General features: G+C 56.1%; 1 protein-coding gene across 3 annotated transcripts; it reads right to left on the reverse strand.

Moving 5' to 3' along the window:
- Positions 1–543: 543 nt before the first annotated feature.
- Positions 544–18534, reverse strand: B4GALNT4 (beta-1,4-N-acetyl-galactosaminyltransferase 4). Of its 3 annotated transcripts, XM_065755387.1 has the most exons (21): positions 17469–17615; positions 17171–17259; positions 13342–13454; positions 11916–12017; positions 11530–11625; positions 11210–11300; positions 10810–10910; positions 10237–10304; positions 9843–9921; positions 8497–8563; positions 6891–7034; positions 6549–6658; positions 6201–6301; positions 6017–6099; positions 4460–5672; positions 3546–3853; positions 3046–3199; positions 2221–2293; positions 1978–2131; positions 1552–1678; positions 544–1453 (listed from the first exon to the last, which is right to left on the reverse strand). In XM_065755387.1, the coding sequence occupies exons 2-21, from the start codon at positions 17175–17177 to the stop codon at positions 1339–1341; spliced, it is 3306 nt and encodes a 1101-aa protein (XP_065611459.1). In that variant the 5' UTR covers positions 17178–17259; positions 17469–17615; the 3' UTR covers positions 544–1338. The 3 variants fall into 3 exon arrangements, with proteins under 3 accessions (XP_065611459.1, XP_065611458.1, XP_065611460.1); XM_065755386.1 differs by lacking the exons at positions 17171–17259; positions 17469–17615 and adding an exon at positions 18005–18534; XM_065755388.1 differs by lacking the exon at positions 17469–17615 and having other exon boundaries at positions 17171–17419.
- Between the last annotated feature and the right edge of the window lie 417 nt (positions 18535–18951).

Raw genomic sequence — 18951 nt, forward strand, 5'->3', positions numbered from 1 at the left:
GCTCAGCCCTCCCCCAGCAGCTGGAAAAGTTGTGCCTAAGGAGAAGTGGCTTTGGGGATCGTGCCATCCACCCAGCCCAGGACTTCTCCACCCCCAGGCCACCTCCTGGTGCAGCGGGCAGAGCCCTCGCCCACAACAAAGTGCTTAAGGAAAAAAAGAAAAGCTCAAAAACACAGGGAACTGGGCGAAGAGAGGAGCAGAGGAGTGGCACTGCGGGGGAGAAAACCCCACTGCAGGGACTGACCCCACGGGCAAACTCAGAGGGAGCTCTGGGGACTCCTTCCTGGGATGCTCTAAGGGCTGGTAGCACCCAACATTGCCACACCACGGGGTGGTTTTAGCCCATGCTCCTGCAGCAGGGTGAGACCCAGGTGTGGGGTGGAGGCTCTCCGAGCTCCCTCTGCAAGCCTGAGCGTGCATCATGGCATCAAAGGCACATGGCTGCCTCCTCCTCCTCCTCCTCCCCTTCCCTCCTGCATCTGTGTGTGCAGAGCAGGCTGGGAACAGGGCCATGAGGCAGAGGGTGACACTGCGGGAGGGAAATCCCAGCCAAGACATCCATTTTAATTTTTAAGAATTTAAAAAAAAAACAAGCAAAAAAAAAAAAAGAAAACAAAACATAAAACAGAACAACAACAACAACAACAACAAAGAAGAAAACAGACAGAACTTCCTGAAAACAGCTTCCTACCTCATAATTTCACAGAAATTAGCTTGGAACCATCGTTTGCTCTCCCCACTCCTGGTACCTGCTTCGGGCTCTGCCCTTCCCACCCTCCCCCCCCTTCAGCCCACCCTGCTGATGGGAGCCAGAAAGAGGGCTCTGCCCCCTTGCCCAACTCAGCCACAGCAGCCAGGGCAGAGCTTTCTCCCCTCCAAGGTGACCACCTGGCTCCGGGGGTGCCACAGAGGATATAGGCAGCCTCGAAAGGCTTGTACCCCCACCCCAAGGGTACCTACTCCAGCAGCCCCCCCACAGAAGCTCTGCCCTCCAGCCTGGCACTGTGCAGAGGATACAGAGCTAGTGCTGGTACCACTTTACCCCCTCCAGCATCCCCAGTGTGGCACAACCCCAGCCTGGAGGCTTCACCCCTCCCAACAGCAGGACGCCCACCAACCCAGCTCTAATGAGTTAATAAATTCATTTCTGACTAAGAAATTAGACCCATATGAAAAAAATCCATCATCCCACTTTCGCCCACCCTCCCTCCCCAGATCCACCCCAAAGTAACCATGGTTCATTTGGAGACCCCAGTGGCACCGGCAGCCATGGGGTGAGGGTTGGGGACATGGGCACCAACGGTGGTCTGCTGGACGTGGGCTGGGCTCAGGGTGCTGTTAATCCTTGGGTGACTTCTTGCTGTGGGCGTTCCACATGCCGCGCTTGGAGTGATAATAGTGGTAAAAGTTCCTGAGACGCAAGCGCTCCACCTCCAGCCCGCTCTGAAGGACCCTGCAGCCACACAGATGGACTCAGGGAAATGAGGGGAGGGACGCAGCCATAGCACTGCTATGGAGGGGGTACGGGGATCCTGGTGCCTCCAGCCTCACCTGTCCAGGAGCTCCCAGTCCTCCCCGCCCCAGCGGTCCCTGAACTCCTCTGTGTTCATCCCTCCAACGCGGTCAAAGTCTGACTTGTAGATGCCGAAGAGGCCAAAGCCATTTACCTCCCAGTAACCTGGAGGGAGGAGCAGTGAGATCCCCATCCCACTAAACCATCGCTCCCAGGAAGCCACATTCATGCTCGCACCCCAACCCAATCTCTCTTCCAATCCCCCCCCTCCCTGTCACCCATCACTGCCACCTCCTACCAGGGTCCACAGCTCCAAGTTCTGGAGAACCCTTGAGCTCAAATCTCATCACACCAAAGTGGAACAAACCCACCCAATCCTGACTGCAACCCAAACCCAGCACCACTCGGGCACATGGGTGACATCACCCAGCCGGAAGGTGGCACAGGGCAGGGGAACAGCTCACCATTGGGCTCCCGTGGGGAGCTGCCGCAGCTCAGCCTCATGACAATGGGCGCATAGGCCAGCTTCCCCTCCACGCAGTGCTTCCGGATGCTGTCTAGGATGTTGGGGGGGAAATGGATGTGCAGGTCGCACAGGAACACGATGCTGTGCCCATCCTGCAGGAGGAGACAGACAGAAGTGGGAGGCTCGCGGCCAAGCCACACCAGAAGCTCCGGAAGCCCCAAGGGGAGCAGTGGGTCCTCACCTCAACCATGTCCACGCCAGCTTGCAGCCCTGCTGAGCGTTCAAAGTTCCCTGTGCGCCGTAGGTATTGGTAGCTGAAGGGGGAGAGCAGGGCAGTTAGCACTGGTGATGAGAAGGGAGCTCCTCGAGGGGACAAATGCTATTTAACACCCTTTGTTGGTGATGTGGACAGCAGGATTGAGGGCACTCTCCACAAGTCTGTGGATGACACCAAGACATGTGGGGATAGATATGTAGGAGAGAAGGAATGGCATCCAGAGGGACCTCAACAGGCCAGGAGGGATGGGCCTGTGTGAACTTCAACAAGGCTGAGTGCAAGGTAATGCTCCTGGGCCAGGGCAGATCCAAAGAGAAAGTCAGGGATTAGCAGAGCAGAAGGGATATCTTCTAGCAGCCTTCCAGTACCTAAATGGGCCCACAGGAAAGCTGATGTGGGACTCTATCAGGGAGTGTGGTAACAGGAGAAAAGGAAACAGTGTCAAACCAAAGGAGAGTAGATTTAGGTTAGACACTAGGAAGAAATTCTTTACCCAGAAAGTAGTGAGGGACTGGCAGAGAAGCTGTGGGTGCCCTGTCCCCGTCGGTGTTCAAGGTCAGGTTGGATGGAGCTTTGGACAACCTGGTCTAGTGGGAGATAGCCCAGCCCACGGCAGGGGGCTGGAACTAGATGGGCTCTAAGGTCCCACGCAACCCAAACCATCCTACTATGACTCTACAAAGAAAGGAGCCACCTCAAGCCAGTGGTTGTGACAACACCACCAGGATGGCCTGCTTGTCTGTAGACCACCACCACGGTGGGATGCAGGGGGTCCTTGGGATGGGTTACCGAGGCAGCCGGGCATCCCGCAGGGCTTTCTCGACGTCCATGTCATCGCTGTCGAAGTCCACCAGGATGACGTTGAAGTTGGCATCCTTCGTAACATCATACAGGCCGACCATGTCTGAGATGAACTGCTGGACCCAGCGCGCTTGGTTCTTCACTGCCGGGCACAGCCACAAACATCCTTCAGACCTTAGGATCCCCACAGTAGAGGTCCCAAAAACCACCCAAACCACCAGCCTGTCACATTACATCAGACAACCTCGACATCGCTATGGGTCTGGCCTCCTGAAAGCCACGATGGCATCTGCCTTAGGAAAAGACAACCTGGTGGTACCACAGCTATGGGCACATCCCTTAACTCCAATGCCCGGCACAGAGCCATACCCCACGCCCTCCTGGCTGCCTGCAGCCCCTGGGATCTGCCAGGAAGATGCAAGATCCCACCAGAGAACACTGTGGGCAGCAAGAAACACTCCGGAGAGATGCGTCCCGCTGTCACCTACCAGGTACCACAAAGTGCACCATGATGTCCTGCTTCCAGCTCAGCTGCAGAGGCTGGCACAGAATGGGCTTCCCATAGAGGATGCTCCAGGTGCTTGGCTGGGCCTCAGTGGCCCCCAGGGCTGGCCCCTCAGGGTTGGCTTCAGCACTGTCATCCTGATTGCCTTGGTGTAAGAGGACATAGACGTACTCAGAGAGCCGCACCGTCCGCTGGCCCCGCTCTGCCAGCTCCAGCTCCAGCAGGTAGCGGTTGCCCCGGGCCGTGTCCCGGCGCTTCTCCACGTTGATGATCCTCAGGAGGGTGTAGATGCTGTTGGGGGGAAGGAGAAACAGGTGAAATGGCTGAAATACAGATCGAGCTGGGGTTGTTGTGAGCTGCTGGACGCTGGCTAGCAGGCTGCACTTGAGAGCATGGTGAGCCCAGTACAGTCTGAAGAGGGTCTGAGGGAGGGCCACAAAAATGGCCATAGGTCTGGAGTTAACCTGTCCTATGTGGAAAGCCTCAAACAGTCATTTTTTTTCTTCCACATGGGAGAAGAAAAGGCTCTGGAAGGGCTCATCATGTATTGCAGCTCTTAAAGGGCAGCTAGAAAGAGGACAGAGGCCACCTCTTCCCTAGGAGCCAGACAGAGGGTGCAACAGGTACAAACTGTACTGGGAGAGGTTTTGTCAGTGAGAAAAAAAAAACTCCCCAGGGACACAGCAGCATCTCCACCCCAGAGGTCTTCAAGGTATGGTAGGATGAAGTGTTGGATCATCCCATCTAGGCTGCCTTTTCCCACCCCCCACAGCTCGGGCCTGATGATCTTTAGAGGTCCCTTCCAACACAGGATGCTCTATGACTCTAACCCAATGTCCAGCCCACCTGGTCCCAAAAAGCCCCCCACTTCCCACCCGCACCCTGCTGCCTCCCTACCCCCCGTTCTTCTCGTTGAGCTTCTCCATGTACTGGGCCACCACGTCAACCACCTCACTCTCGCTCAGCTGCAGGTTGCCGGAGACATTGCAGCGCAGGTCATTCCAGTCGGAGCGCAGGAGCTCAAAGTCCACCGAGCTGACGCTGAATGTCCTCTGCCAGTTGATGGAGTCCTCCAGCCAGCTCTGTGGCAGCTCCCCCGTCTCATAGCTGTAGTCTGACACCTCCTCTTCCTCCTCCTCCTCCTCCTCCTGGCCCTTTCCCTCCTGCTGGGATGCTGTCACCTCTGACGTCTTCAGAAAGGACGTCACCCGTGTCCCCTGCGAGTGCATCACCTCAGAGGAGTTGGAATGGGTGGTGAACACCATTCTGCCCGGGGCAGCGGTCACGTCTTTGTGTGTCTCCTTGCTGAAGATCCCCTCAGCCCCCAGTTCTTCTCGCTTGCTCACCAGCTGCCACCTCCTGTCACCCACCCTGCTGCTCTTCCTCCTGGCCGTGTCTCTCTCTTTGGAGATGTTGCTCAAGAGCCAAGGGGTCCGGTGGCCAGGGGCTGCTCGGAGCTTGCTGGAGGTGATGGGGTGCTTCTGAGGAGTCCTGGAGTGAAGGTGCACTTTCTTCACAGGCTTTGGGTAAAGGAAGATGCTGGGGAAGGCGGGATCCTGGGCTGGGGTTTTGCGTTTGCCTGGCCGCAGCCTGGTCACGTACACCTTCTCCTGGGCTTTCTGAGGCTTTTTGTCCTCCTTGGATACTACGTTCTTGCTGGGACCTGGTGTTTTGGCTCTGCCACCAAAGATGGGAGCAGAGAGGTGAGGCTGGGGGCTGAGGGCCCCAGCACGCTTGGAAGACACCAGCAGCCCCAGCTCGTCCTCCTCGCTGGGCTCCTGGGGTAACCATCGCAACATCCTCCCAGGGACTCTCTCCCCCATAGGTCCTCTGTCCCCATTGCCACGGGGACCCTCAGGAGTGGCCGTAGGGATGGAAGTGGAAGGGGGCACGCTCCACTTTCCCATGCCCACCTCATCCCGTGCCTGACTCTGCTTGTGGCGGAAGCTGTAGTAGTCCAGGTAGTCCCCGTAATCTCTGGTGACAGAGGGAATCTCCTTCCTTTGGGATCCAGGTACTGGCTCCACATTCTTCCTGCCTTTGGGAGGTGGGTCTGTGGCCTCAGGGCTGTCCACTGTATCCTCATCCTCCTCATCATCATCAAGAAAATCTAGGGAACAAAGACAGCAATAGGTTTCTCGAGGGTCCAGGCTGCTCTGCGGCACGATGGCTAGGGACAAGCAGGGAAAGCTTGTCTCCTTAGGGAGATCAACGTGAAAACTGTCCCTGTGTGAAGGATACTCAGAACAGGCAAGCACTGAGTGACACTCAGCAGGAATGGGTGCTAAAGACTAATTAACCCCTCCAAACCTTGGCTAATTAACTCCTCCAGCATATCACTGGAGAGACACTGATGCATTCCATCTCCTATCAGCTGGGCTGTCGGGTTGGGATGCCAGGTCGTCAGCCCCGTGCCAAGCCACTGAGAGCTGCCAGTGGGCAGACATGACTCACTGTCTGAGTTGAGGAAGAGAAACGCTCGCTGACGTGGGTCCTCCTCCTCCTCATCCATCTTCATGTACTTATAAAAACCAAACCTGAGAGACAGAGATGAAAAATGAGGTCCCAGAGATAAGAGAGGGGCAGACAGGGGCAGGGTGGCTGTGGATGGGGCTTGGGGATGCACACCAACACTTACTTCTCCAAATAGAGCGGGGACTCTCTGTAGAAGCATTTGTTCTCCGTCTCCATGTGAGTGAGGCGCGTGAAGTCGTTGGGGTACACAAATGAGAGGTAGACCTGGGAAGCCAAGCACATCACCAGCGCACCCAGCTGGCTTCATCCCAGCACCCCAAACACACCACACAGCGCTCCTCCCAAACCCATCTGAGTCAAGAGAGGAAGGCTCAACCTGGCCCTCCACCAAAAGATATCTTCTCCTGAATTTTAACCAGGTTGAAACACCGCAGGCAAACCAAGACCTGCCATAGGGGCAAGAGCTTTGGCAAGTTCCCCTCCCAGGCAGGCATCACAGAGAGACACTTACAAATTGCAGGCCCTGGTAGCGGGCGATGGGGAAGTCCTTCACCACGTAGGTGGGGCTGTAGGCACAGGGCACCAGCACATTCTCCACACGGGACGGCTCTATCGCAGGAGCTGAGGAGAGGCAGGAGTGCTCAACCCAACCTGTGCCCATCTCACGTTACCGTTTGTAGCCCAGATTGCCCCCAAGTAGAGATGTCCTCCAGCCCAGAGATGGGCAGAAGGTAGAGGATGCTCTGGGTACCAAGAGCATCCAGGTCCTGCCTTCTTCATCGAGTCACAGAGCGGTTTGGGTTGGAAGGGACCAAAGAAAGTCATGGAGCAGTGTAAAGCCCCGTCCACTTACTGAGGAAGAAGGTATCCCTGGGGTCAGACTTGAGCATGTCAGCCCCGTGCTCGTCCCGCTGTGCCTCCCAGAGGTAGCTCCCACTGTGGCTGGCCAGGGACCGTGGGATGTGCTCCACGTGGTTCATCTTCAAGGATGATTCATCTGAGGGAGGAGAGGACGGTGACTGAACCCCCGGTACACCACAGGATCATCCTCTGGATGAGGGGAGCCCTGGGATCCCCCAAAAGGCTGTGGAGGAGGATCCTGGTTGAACACCACCACTCAGTGTCGGTTCCTGTATCCCCCTTACCCATCAGGGATACTGACTCGGGACACGAGGGATGGCACCCTCAAAAGGAGGCACATGCACAAACACATGCACTGCATCCCCAAATTGTGCCACCCCCATGGGGAACAGCGTGTCCCATAGGTCCCCACCTAACTTACTTCTTTGGAAGGCAAACCCAACTCCTCCAGCCCACCTGCAGACCCTGTGACTAACCAAATGATTATTGCTATCAACTAATGACACATAGGAAAAGGGTACAGCTGATCTCAGCATCACCCACTACAAACACAAGAGACAGAACACACTCAGAGGCTTTGACTCCCAGGGACACAGGGATTAAGCTTTGGATGTTCTTCCCCTTCAAGCCACAGGTAAATACAACATGAGCTTGGTTTCTGCCCTTCTCCTGTTGAAGGATTTGGGTAACACGTTGTTCTTGGCTATTCACCAGCCCCCAGAATGCCACTAAGGGAGGTCACCACGTCCCGGGTCACCTTGGTCCCAGGTGGAGCTGCCTGTTGCCAGTATTCAAAGACACAGCAAGGAAGCAGGCAGATCCCAAATGCAGCACCCAAAACGCTCCACTGTGTGACAGGGACATGCTGGAGTGCGGGGAGACGTGGGACACATGACATTGCATCCTCATGCAGCCAAATAAGGAAAACACTGGTGCAAGGGAAGGGGCAGAGCTTTGAGCCCTGGAGACAGGCACTCAAAAGTGAAGTTTGGCTTATCCCTGGAAAACGCTGCTGGGTTCCAAGGGAGCTGGGAAGCTGGAGAACATTGGCGCTGATAAAAAATTTATCTGCACCTCATCCATCTCCTGCCCCTCCACCCCTCTTCTCCCCATTGATCCCTGCAGTTGCTTCAGTGACACCTTCCAGGGTGTGTTTGATGACCAGTCCTCATGTGCACTGAGCAGCAGGGCAGGACCCATCCATCAAGTTCTTTCTTGCTGCCACAGCCGGGAAGGGGCAGGAAGCAAAAGATCTATAGATTTAATTAAATCCCACGCCATACATTCCCACCTCCATGACAGCTCCTCATAACTCAGGGCCAAGGAGCAGAGCTGCCTGCCAAAGAGCCAAGCCTCGTTAGCAAGGAGGAGGCTGGAGAGCAGCAGCCACAGGAGCTGCATTTCTGTGGCACACCACTTCCACACCCCATTTATGGGAGGGCCACAGCATCACCTCTACCCGCTGCAGCCTCATTTCTGCTATCCAGCAGAAGCCCTTGGTGGGTTCTGAGCCATCTTCCCTTGCATCTGGTTGCAACCAACGTTTTGAGCCCACCATGGTGGTTTGCTGGCTGCAAGCACCTGGGATGGTCCCTTACCTGCGTACAGAGAGATGTAGGAGGAGTCAATCACCTCGAACTTCAAACTAGGGAGGAAAACTCGCCACTAGGAAAGAAAGACATGGAGGATCAGTGGGAGGATGGATCCTTCTCCACCCTCAGCTCCCAGGAACCATCCTCAACCCCAACACCACAGCAGTGGAACGAGAAGGAGGGCTGACCCTATCCCAGCACAGGTCCAGACCTATCTCATGCCTTAAAGCACAGTGCTTTAGGCTTGTTCCCTGCATGTCCAGAGAAGAGAAGGCTCCCAGAAGTGGGGTACCCCCTGGCTGCCACACATCCCAAACCCATGTGGTTCTTCTGGGCCAGGCAGCAGCATCTTCCCAACCAGCATTCATCACCAGGGCAGCAAAAATGTGGGATCAAGACCCTGACTCACAGCTGGCATTCACTGACCCCTAAATCACCTCCTCCTTACCCTGCCTCTCTCCAGTGCTGCACACCACAGAGACCTGCGTTGGCAAAAGCAGGAACAGGCACAGACTGAAGTAACCCCCTGAAGATCCCTGCTGCTGCTGCTGCTTTTAGACCAGCTTCAGCTGATTTGGGGCACATTAACAACAAGCAAATATGCTTTGACTTCAGAGGGTCTTCACAGATGCCTGCACTGATTTGGCTGCCATTTAAAAGCATGCCCCAAATGGATGCGAGGCTTTGTACAGACAAGCCCTCACATACCCAGAGCAAGGGATGCATTAGGGTCCTTTGTTGTCACTCTACGTGCACCTGAGAGGCTTCCCTCCAGCAAAAAAAAAAAAGAAAAACACTTCCCCCTCTCATTTTGTTTTTCCACATCAGAAATTCAGATCTCATCAACACTGCACGCACCCAGACAGAGCACTCCTCAGCACTGGGGAGGAGAAAGGTGAGAAAGGGGAGCTGTCAGCCTCTGAGATGCTTTGCTGGCACAAGTCTGACTCCAGTGATTAATGAGTGTTTGGAAAAAAGGAAACCTTTGCGAAAGAGCCAACATCTTCCTCTCCCAGAAAAGGAAAAAAAACAAAAGAAAGCCTGAGCTCCTGAGAACAGCAGGGCTGTGCAGCCAGTGGGGCAAGTTCAGATCTGAAATCGCTGGTAAGGAGGGGTGGGGAAAGAAAAAAGGGACCCTGCTCCACAGGGCAGCTGTCAGCATCCCAGATGGTACCCATCTGTCCCCATCTTATCCACAGAGTGGGCTCCTCCAAAAAAGAATCCTCCCCTGCCAGCCCAATTCTCTTCTGCACATGGCAAGGGGGAAAAATAAAGGGGGGAGAGGGGGTGGAATGGGGCCATGGAGAGTGCTAAAGCAAGCCTGGAAACAGCACAGGGGGATATATGCTCACGCCAACTTCCACGTGGTCCGAGCCTCGGTCATCTTGCTTGTGGAGCAGCTCAAAGTAGTAGCGCCTGGACGACATAAGGCTGCACAAGAAAGGGAGAGGCTGGTTAGGAAACGTTGCTGCTACTGCTGCCAGGGCAATGGGATGGAGCCCCTGGATCCTCCGTGCCAGGGGAGTCACTGCTGGAAACCATCTCTGTCCTGCTCATGTGCTGCTAAATCTTGTCGGGGTAGGGAGAAAGGCAGGGTGAGAGGGATATCTGCAAGCAGCTTCACTGTTTCAGTAGAAAAAGGGAACCCTAACTCGTGGCATCCAGCATCTTTAAGGTGTGAGCTAGTGCTGGGTGTTTTGGGAAGGGGTTGTGGTGGGAGCTGGTCAGGATCAGCATGGAGCTTACCGTAGAGGTTTGGAGACCTGCGAGCTGAATTTGGTGAACTCCCCTGGAGCCGTCCACTCGGTACCCAGCTGGGGATAGGAAAAAATGAACAGCTAAGAACTGCCAGCTAAACAGGCACAAGCCCAAATCCATCCAGACAGCAAGAAGCTCTTCTCTCCCTCCATTGGGCACCGTGCCATGCTGCAGAAAGGCACATTAGGCAAGGCTTCACCCCAGAGCCCCTTTATCCCCACATCTGCTGGCACTCCTGGCACGGGAGCTTGTCACCAGCCATGAACAGCAAGATCCCAAAAGCATATGAATGGCTCAAGACCATAGGTTTTCCAGTTTCCCAGGAAAATCCAGCTCCCACCCTGGGACATTAGGCTGCTGGGCCAGGCTCTGAGCAACCTGATCAAGCTGCAGACTCCACTGGATCCAACTCCAATAATTCTATGATTCTACGACATGAGCTTTGGTGGCTATAACCAGGATGTGGGGATCCCCACAAGGCAACGTGGAAGTGAGGAGAGAGGCACCCCAAGTGAGGAGAAGTTCTCAGTAGGAGCTTGAGCATCCCCAGAACATACATACCTTGCCCACAAAGGCAGCCAGCCGTGAGTTGGACGGGCTCTCGTCAGAACTGAGCCAGAACTCTGAATTGTCATCTGATGCCACAGAAAACTGGAAATCACCTGAGGATAGGAGAGGCATAGAGCAGTGCTGGTGGCCTAGGCTGGGTGGATGAAGGCGATGGTGTTCCCTTGTGGCATGGGGAAATGGAGGGATGGATGGGCAGAGCTAACATGGTGCTGCAGATCAACTACTGCTTCAGCTTTGTTCAAAACCATGGAAAAGGATCTCTGCTCCAGAGAGACCCTCCAGCCCGGGAGCCAGTGACTCTCCAACACCCTTTCCACCCTTGTGTGTCCCAAGAAGGGGCAGCTTCCCCACACCACTGCAAGGGGAGAAGAGGCCCGAGATCCCCACTCACCATCCTTGAAGGGGTGGATGTAGCCAAAAATCCTCAGCCCATAGTTCTTCCACTTGGGTGACACGGCCAGCTTCTTCACCGTGGTGCGGGTCTGGGGATGTCAAAGCACAAACAGTTCACACCTTGTGCCAACATTATACACTCCTCGTCCTCCTGGGGCTTCATACCCCAAAAACAGAGCGGACACAGAGGACCCATCACCACTCAGATCTGCTCTGGTGGCAATCACCTGCCACAAAGCGAACCCAAAAGATTGCAAGCCATGAAGAGGGACGAGCAGACCCTCCCTCCAACCCACCACCATCAGGTCTGGGACTCACATGTGGAAAGAGTGGAAAATGAAGGTTCTTCCTCAGGTGCCTCACAGCTCCTCCACACCAGTCTTCAAAAACATGCAGGTTTGCTTTCCCCTTGTACTGCAAAATGAGGGGACAGATGAGCAGCTCACCTCCCAGGGATACCGTAAGGGCCAACCCTGTGCTCACAACACCAAAACCTAGCAGATTATCTTCCTCCCATTGCTGTGAGGTCACCCTTACGGATCCCAAGCAGGCTCACAAAGGGACTGTCCCCCTTCTAGATACAACAGCAAAAGCCCAGCCCCATCATCACCCATCTCACTGGTACCAGGAGGAGACCACATGATTCTTCCCCATCCCTCAACACCGTGGTCATGGCCTCCACCATCACTCCCCTGCCCACGTACCTTCTCATCCCAGGGCAGAGCTTGCTTGGTCAGATTGAGTTTGGGATGTCTGGTGGCTCGTGAGCCCCTGGAAAACCATCCATCCAAATCCTGTCCGTCGTTCTGCCAAGGAAGCAGGAGATGAGGGATGAGAAGTAAGGGGCAGCGTGGGCCACAGCCAGCACACTGCTCCGATGTGCTCGCAGCAGGCTTCCTTATGCCTGAATAGCTCATTTGAGATGTCAAGAGTTTCCACACCAAGGGGAAAGCTTTCAAGGCTGAACGCAAAGGAAAGTGGGGCACCTTGCTACGAAAGAGTGTTGGCGAGGCATCCCAGAGAGAAGGGCTTCAAAATGTTCCAGCTCAACTCGTTTCCCATCCTCTGCCAAAAACCCTCCTGTCCCAAAACAGCATTGTTTTCTGTTCATCCTAAATGCTGGTCTAGCAGCCCACTGGAAAGGGACTGTTTTGGGCTCCGCTTCCAAAAGAGCAGGAGCTTGGGCGATAATGCGATCTGTACTCGTGCCTCCAGGCAGAGGCAGCAGGGTGCCTCCCCACTCTCCCTCTTCCTTTAAAGGGGATTAGAATAATCCGATCACTTGTGTCTTGTAATTTAGAGGGATTAGGGGGAGAGTCACCTGCCCCCAGCTTGCTGAAGAGGGAGCTGGGCTCTTCTGGAGAACCACGGCACAAAGCACAGCCCGTTACAACACGCAGTGCCAAGGAAATCATTAGCAAACTTTTCCTAAATGACATCACTAGTGTTCTGGAGGAGGGGGAGCAATGCTCTTCGGAGGCATTATTACGTACGGAGGAGACATAATTGTGCTCACTGGGAAAGCCAGGGTGCAATTACAGAGCAGCCTCGCCATAACGCTACAGCATCAGGGCCAGAGTGTCCTGCAAGCAGGTGGGGACACCACAACAATAAAAGATAACAAACAAAAGAGCAGTGGTGCCAACGGAAAGATCTGAACCAATGCCTGGCTGAGAGCACACCAGGAAGAAAGCTTCTCATTTCAGTTTTCAGTCTGCAGTTGTTTGCTCCAGGTTCAGAAAGCCCTTCAGATGCTCCACCAGGCATCCCACTTGCCTTTGACACTGTCCCACACAACACCCTTGTCTCTGAATTGGAATGACATGGATGACCCAACGAGTTATGGTCAACAGGCTCAAGGATCAACAGATGCAGATCGTGCCAGACTTTCCAGACAGGGCAAGGCATGAGTCACAACGCTGAAAATTTCAACTGGTTGTCAGGGAGCTTAATTTCCACCATCAGGGCTGTTCGAGAAAACCAAAAAGATTGTCCACCCTCAGATCCACACAAGGCTCGGGGCACCCTGCTCTACTCGGCCACGTGTTCAGTAGGGAACACAGACCAGGAATGTTCACAGATGCCATCCCACCTTGGTCCTCGGCCCCACCACAGCTCTTTCATTCTCACCTGCTCCTCCTCGTGGCTCTCACTGGAGTCCTCAGCCTTCCTCTGCCGTGCTGCTGCCAGGACCACCGCTGGCTGCCTGCCGGGGTCCGTCACCTCCCCCAGCCGCTCCCCATCTGCAAAGCAAACACAGGAGCTGATGAGTGAGACCATGGCTGCTTCCTCCAGCCCCAGATGCTCCTGGGCCTCTCCAGGGGCCGCAGCAGAGACGGACAGGATGAGCCCCGGCTGTGATTCCCTTCATTACGTTCATACTAAGCAGCTTGTGGTGGCTCATCAGCATTGCTTTTAATTACTCTTCTCACAGCAGCCCTTTTATGTCAGATGGGATAAGCTCTGGCGGGACCTCAGCTCCCCATCCAGCTGTCGGGATGGCACCGAACAAAAGTCGGCCCAAGCACCATAAAAATCACAGAACATCCTGAGGCAGAAGGGACTCGTGATGATCATCAAGCCCAACCTCCTGGCTCCATGTAAGGCAACCAGGAGTCAAATCATCTTCATAAGAGCGCTACCTTCTTGAGCTCCAGCAGCTCACGGCCATCCCGCTGCCCTGGGCAGCCTGTTCCATGTCCACCACAACCCCAAAAGCTCCACAGTGGGGACTCCATGCCAAACCCATAGCCTGGTGAGAAACTCCAGTGCGGAGCCCACAGGCAACGCTGGGCTCCCACAGTCAGCAGGAACAGCGAGGCCGGTGTCACCAAGACTCTCCCACGTTCTCTATCATCTCACTTGGTACTTGTGAGGAGCTCCTGCCTGCCCCAGGACGGGGCTGGGGAGCCCCCAGACCCTGCAGCCTCCTGATGTACGTGCACTGATGCCATTAGCATTCGAGCAGCCGCACAGCTCACATCTCCTTGGAGATGGCAGCACAAATCCCATCCTCAGCGCGGCTGCGGCGCGGGAACAGGAAATTAAGCTCTAAAGCCCCCTTATTCTGCTCTCAGCCATTATTCAGCCCTGGCAGCCCCAGCTTTCTGCTGGCAGCTCTCTGCCTCCCTCCCATGTCTTCAGACCCACATCGTTCCTCCCCCGGACCCATCTCAGCCTCGATGGGGATGGGGAGCGTCGCAGGGAGGAGTGGGACTGGATCCAGCTCTTGAGACCTCCCCACCTCTCCATCAGCAAGAAGGAAGCAGAGCAGCAGCTGTTCCTAAATCCCCCAGCCCACCCTCAAGACAACCATGTCACCCAGGAAGGGCTCTCTATGGGGACACAGCAGCAAGAGATGCTCTTTTGTCAATGTTTTCACCTGTACCCTGTCCCTGCCACTACAAATCTCCCCAGCGGGGACAGGGTGTGCTCAGAGATGTGGCAGCAACCCAGGAGGAGGAAAAAAAACAAAAAAGCTAGCAAAGCCACGGAAGAAGGTTTCCACAGCGATGTTTGTTCTTCTGCAATTCAAATATTGGATAGGAAAGTCAAGGACAGCCTCTGCCCAAAAAAAAAGGAAACCAACAAATGCTAATCAGCCCGGCTGCAACGTGCAGTAACTGAAAATAAACAACCCCTCCTTGAGAAAGGGAAGGAAAGGCCAGCATCGCTTCCAGCCAGCTGCAGGTTGGGAATGAACCCCCCTCATCTCACTCTCCTCCCCAAATCCAGGAGCTTCCCAAAGCCAAGGCCACTGGAAGCCCAACCCTACAGCATGGACAAAAGGCGCTGTGGAGCAGTATTGTTCAGCTCTCATCCCTGCAGCGAGGCAGCAGCAAGAATAAAAGGCTCCTGAGAGATGCTGACTGGGGAGGGGCAGCCCCTCTCATCTCCCTTCCCCAAAGGGTGCCAAACATCTGGGTGATCCCAGAAATCCAGCCCAGCCCCGAATTTCCAAGCACCTCACAGCCAGGTGGGGTTTGGGGCCATTGAGGATATGGATGTAAAACACTGAGTCTGCATTGAAATCTTGTGCTGGAAACAGAATACAGTTCCTAAATACCTCCTGGGTGCTGGGATTTGGCTCCTCAGGCTCCAGGGCTGAGGGATTTGGGGGTTGGTTGCACCCTAAAAGCCAGCAGTTCTCGGGGTGAAGGGTACCGCACCCACCCCATGAGTGACCCACATGCAGAGAAGGGCAAATGGGAACTTAAGATGTAGCTCGGTGCTCCTGACTGACAGATCTCTCCAGAGGGGAGCATGTGCTCTCTTCTTCCCAATCCCGCAGCAAAAACACCCCACTGAAAGGGAGATGCCAAAGCAAGGTACATCTCCCTCCAAGCCAACCACCAGCAGCCCCTCCACCATTGACCCCCAAATCATCAGCACACTGGGCTGCCCTGATTATCGAAGTCATCGAGGTGCCTTCAGGGCTGGATCCTTCCAGGATGATCCTCCTGGCCCTGAGAAGTAGCAGCTCAACCCATGTGTGAAAGATGGGGGACACGAAGAAACCATCTGGAGATGCCAACACCAAGCCCTGTGCTCTAACCATGCTGGTCCTCCAAAGCACCCCATTTCCACCAGTCTTGAATGCTTTGATCCCGTCCTTTGTTTTTAATCTAAATTTGGCATCCAATCCAGCAGAGCCTCCCTCAAGGAGGTGATTGGGGGAGGGGGACCTGTGCAACCCCAGCTCCCATCTAACCCCTTTGCCCAGCCCAAATCCCTTCTGCCCTGCTATCGCCAAGGCAACGGGAGCTCAAAAAGAGACAGCCACCAGCATACCATGGACAGCCGAGCTCCTGGCCACAGGATGGCACACAGATGACCAAGTGCCACCACGCAGTTGGGGACACAGTGGCTTCCTTTGGGGATAAGCCCAAGGGTGAGCATTGCTCAGGGGATGCTGAAAACCCTGGAGCCATAAACACGAGCTCTCAGCCCCTGCAGCCGTTCCAGCCCCATGGCTCGGAGCCCTCGCTGCCACGTTTCCCAGCTCCGTGCCACTTTATTCCCCAGCCCCAAAGCCCTGAGACAGCCCTGGCTGCCCAAGGACAGGGCTCGCTTGTCTGCCTGCCTCCTCCTCCCCTCCCAGCAGCTCTTGGCAGGGCGGGAGTGCTCACAAAGAGCCAATTCAGGGCAGCGAGGAAGACGAGGACTCCCCTGGAGAAAGGTCGAAGGGGAAACCAAGCGGCCCAGTGATGGCACCGCTGCCCTTCTGCAAGGGCCAGCAAAGCTTTTCAAAGGCTCTTGCGTAATCCTCGCCCCCTACCCGCACCCCTAAAGAAAGCAATAAAGGCACCCGGCCTTGCAGCACACCAGTATGTGCTAGGGATGCCATGTGTGCTGCCAAAGCCATCAGGGGAGGGACAGGCAGGGTGCTCCCAGCTCGGGTCTAGCAGAGATAGAGGTGCTAATGAAAGATGTTGAGGAGGGGTGCTTTTTCTTCTTCCCCAACCTCTTCCCTTCGGGGTTGGCAGTTCCCCCTGCACAGCTGCCCAGAGGAGCTGTAGGTTCCCCATCCCTGGAAGTGCTCAAGGTTGGATGGGGCATTGGGCAACCCCGTCACCCATGGTAAGGGGTTGGAACTGGATAGGTCTGAAGATCCCTTCCAACCCAACAACAATGCAGTTTACTACCTCGGTGCTTCCCAAGCCAGCACTACCCCTGCTCACAGGGCTTTGGAAAGCCCTCTGTGCCACTGTGCCCACCAAAAGATGTTCCTCAAGGCACACACATCTTGCCCTGAGGGTGCCACCAAAGCTTTCCCCAAACCCAAATTCCAGCCCATCCATCAGCACTGGCAAAAGCCGCATGTGTTCAGTCGCTGCTCCAGGTGGCAGAGCCAGGCAAGCACTCTGCTAAGAGCCATTTTACATCATTGCTATCATTTATTTCTTTTTCCTCCTGTTCTTTCTCTTTTTTTTTTTTCTTTCTCTTTTTCTCTTCCCACCTGGCATGAGAGCATTTCCACCCCATTGACTCAGCAGGGTTTCCAGCTGGGAGAACACTGTAATGGCCTCATTATTTCAGATGAGGAACCTGTGTGTTAAATTAGGCAGAGAAGGGTAATTATCTACTTGTAGAAGATAAGGGAAGGGGAGTATTTTATCAGGGACAGAATGCCAGCATGCTTCCCAGCCAAGTCCTCACGTGAGCAGCATCCAGGCCATGGGGACTCCTTAGGGGCACATCTACCCCCAAGCACTCTTTAGCCTGGCCCCCCACCTCGCTTCCTGCCAGGAACTCACAGCCCGTGCTTTCTGGAGGCTGAAGACACATCAGCTCAGTGCTGCTCTGTTTAATGAGTAATTAACCTTTCCAAGCATCTTCTGGTGGCTGATGCAAGGCAGGCAGCATCCTCAGCAGCAGGGCACTGGGTCTTGGGCACCCTTTGGGTTGTCTTGCACAGACAGCCTCCATCCAGTTCTTGCTGTCTCCCTAGAGACAGTGTCACCCCATCCCTATGGGACTCCAGACCAGGACATGCAGCCACATCCCCACATCTCTGGGCATCATTTTTATGCCACGGCACAGAGAAAGCACAAAAACCCGCAGCACATCCTCGCCCTGGCCTCAATTTCCCACCCTGCTCCTTGCCAACGTCTGCATCCGCACCCTCGAGACCTCAGACCTCCAAAAGCCGCCCGCCACCCAATTCAACCACCAGCCATGCTTCCATCCCCACCTCGAGCCCACCCCACGCCCCGAGGTGACCCCATCGAGGGGGGGACGGAGCGAGCCCCGAGTGGGGTGGGTGGGGGTGTAGGTGGGGGGGGGGGGGTACCTCTGTTGTAGGTGAAGGGCAGGCGGAGGGCGCGGCCCTGGCGCACCAGGCTGATGTGCAGGTAGGTGAACCACGCGGCCGAGGTGAGCAGCGCCAGCAGCAGCAGCAGCTTCAGCTGCTTGCGGATCTTCTTCACCGGGAGCCGCGGCATCACCGCCCGCCGCCGCCGCCACGGCCCGCCGCCGGCCTAGCCCCGGCCCATCAGGCCCCCTTCCCCCTGCCGCCCGCCGCTACGGGCCGGCAGCGGGGGGGCGGCGGCGGTGGCAGCAGCTCTCGGCCGCCCGGTGCATCGCCGCCGCCCCGTCGCGCCGGCAGCGGACACGGGCGGGCGGCGAATGAATGGAGCGGCGGCGGCGGCGGCGGGAGACCAGGGAGGGGGCGCGGAGCCGCCCGGCCCGAGCGACGGCGGCGGCGGCCAATCACCACCCGCCGGGATGGAGTCTCGGCCAATAGGCGCGGTCAGGGGGCGGGGCAGGAGGGGGGCGCCGCGCGTCTCCACGCCAACGGGCCGGCAGCAGCGGGACGGACCATAGGGGCGGCGGGGGGGGGCGGCTCCGGTTCCGTCCCCGCGGTGTTGGGGAGAGGGGGTGTGATGCGGCGGGGGTGGGACGGGACAGAGCCGTCCGCTCCCACAGGGGGAGGTGGAACGGGCGATGTGAGCCGCGAGGAGGACCAGCTCTGTCCCCCCCCATCCGTCGGCCCCCGCCGCGGGTTTGGTACCTTCCTGCGTGCCGCGCCGAGGGGCCGCGGGGCCCGGCCGGGGAGGGGGTTGGGACCCCTCCCCTTCTTCCCCATCCCTGTCCTATCCCACCTTTATTCCTATCCCCATTCCCACCCCTCCTCTGTCCCCAACCCATCTCATCCCCATATTTTCCCCTCCCTATCCCATCCAGTCCTCATCCCATCCCAACTCCATCCGCGTCCCCCTCGGATCCCACAGCGCAGCC

Source organism: Cyrtonyx montezumae, unplaced genomic scaffold, assembly GCF_038088225.1.
Source record: "Cyrtonyx montezumae isolate F1298 unplaced genomic scaffold, pur_monq_1.0 scaffold_10, whole genome shotgun sequence".
In the NCBI taxonomy this organism is placed as follows: domain Eukaryota; kingdom Metazoa; phylum Chordata; class Aves; order Galliformes; family Odontophoridae; genus Cyrtonyx; species Cyrtonyx montezumae.

Coding starts and splice junctions, on each gene's coding strand:
- B4GALNT4 (XM_065755386.1), bottom strand. CDS start 18,155: ATGCCGCGGCTCCCGGTGAAGAAGATCCGCAAGCAGCTGAAGCTGCTG. Junction 9,922..10,236: donor CAGGTCTCCAAACCTCTACG/GTAAGCTCCATG, acceptor TTTCTTGTGCAG/CCTTATGTCGTCCAGGCGCT. Junction 1,679..1,977: donor CTCCCCACGGGAGCCCAATG/GTGAGCTGTTCC, acceptor TCCTCCCTCCAG/GTTACTGGGAGGTAAATGGC.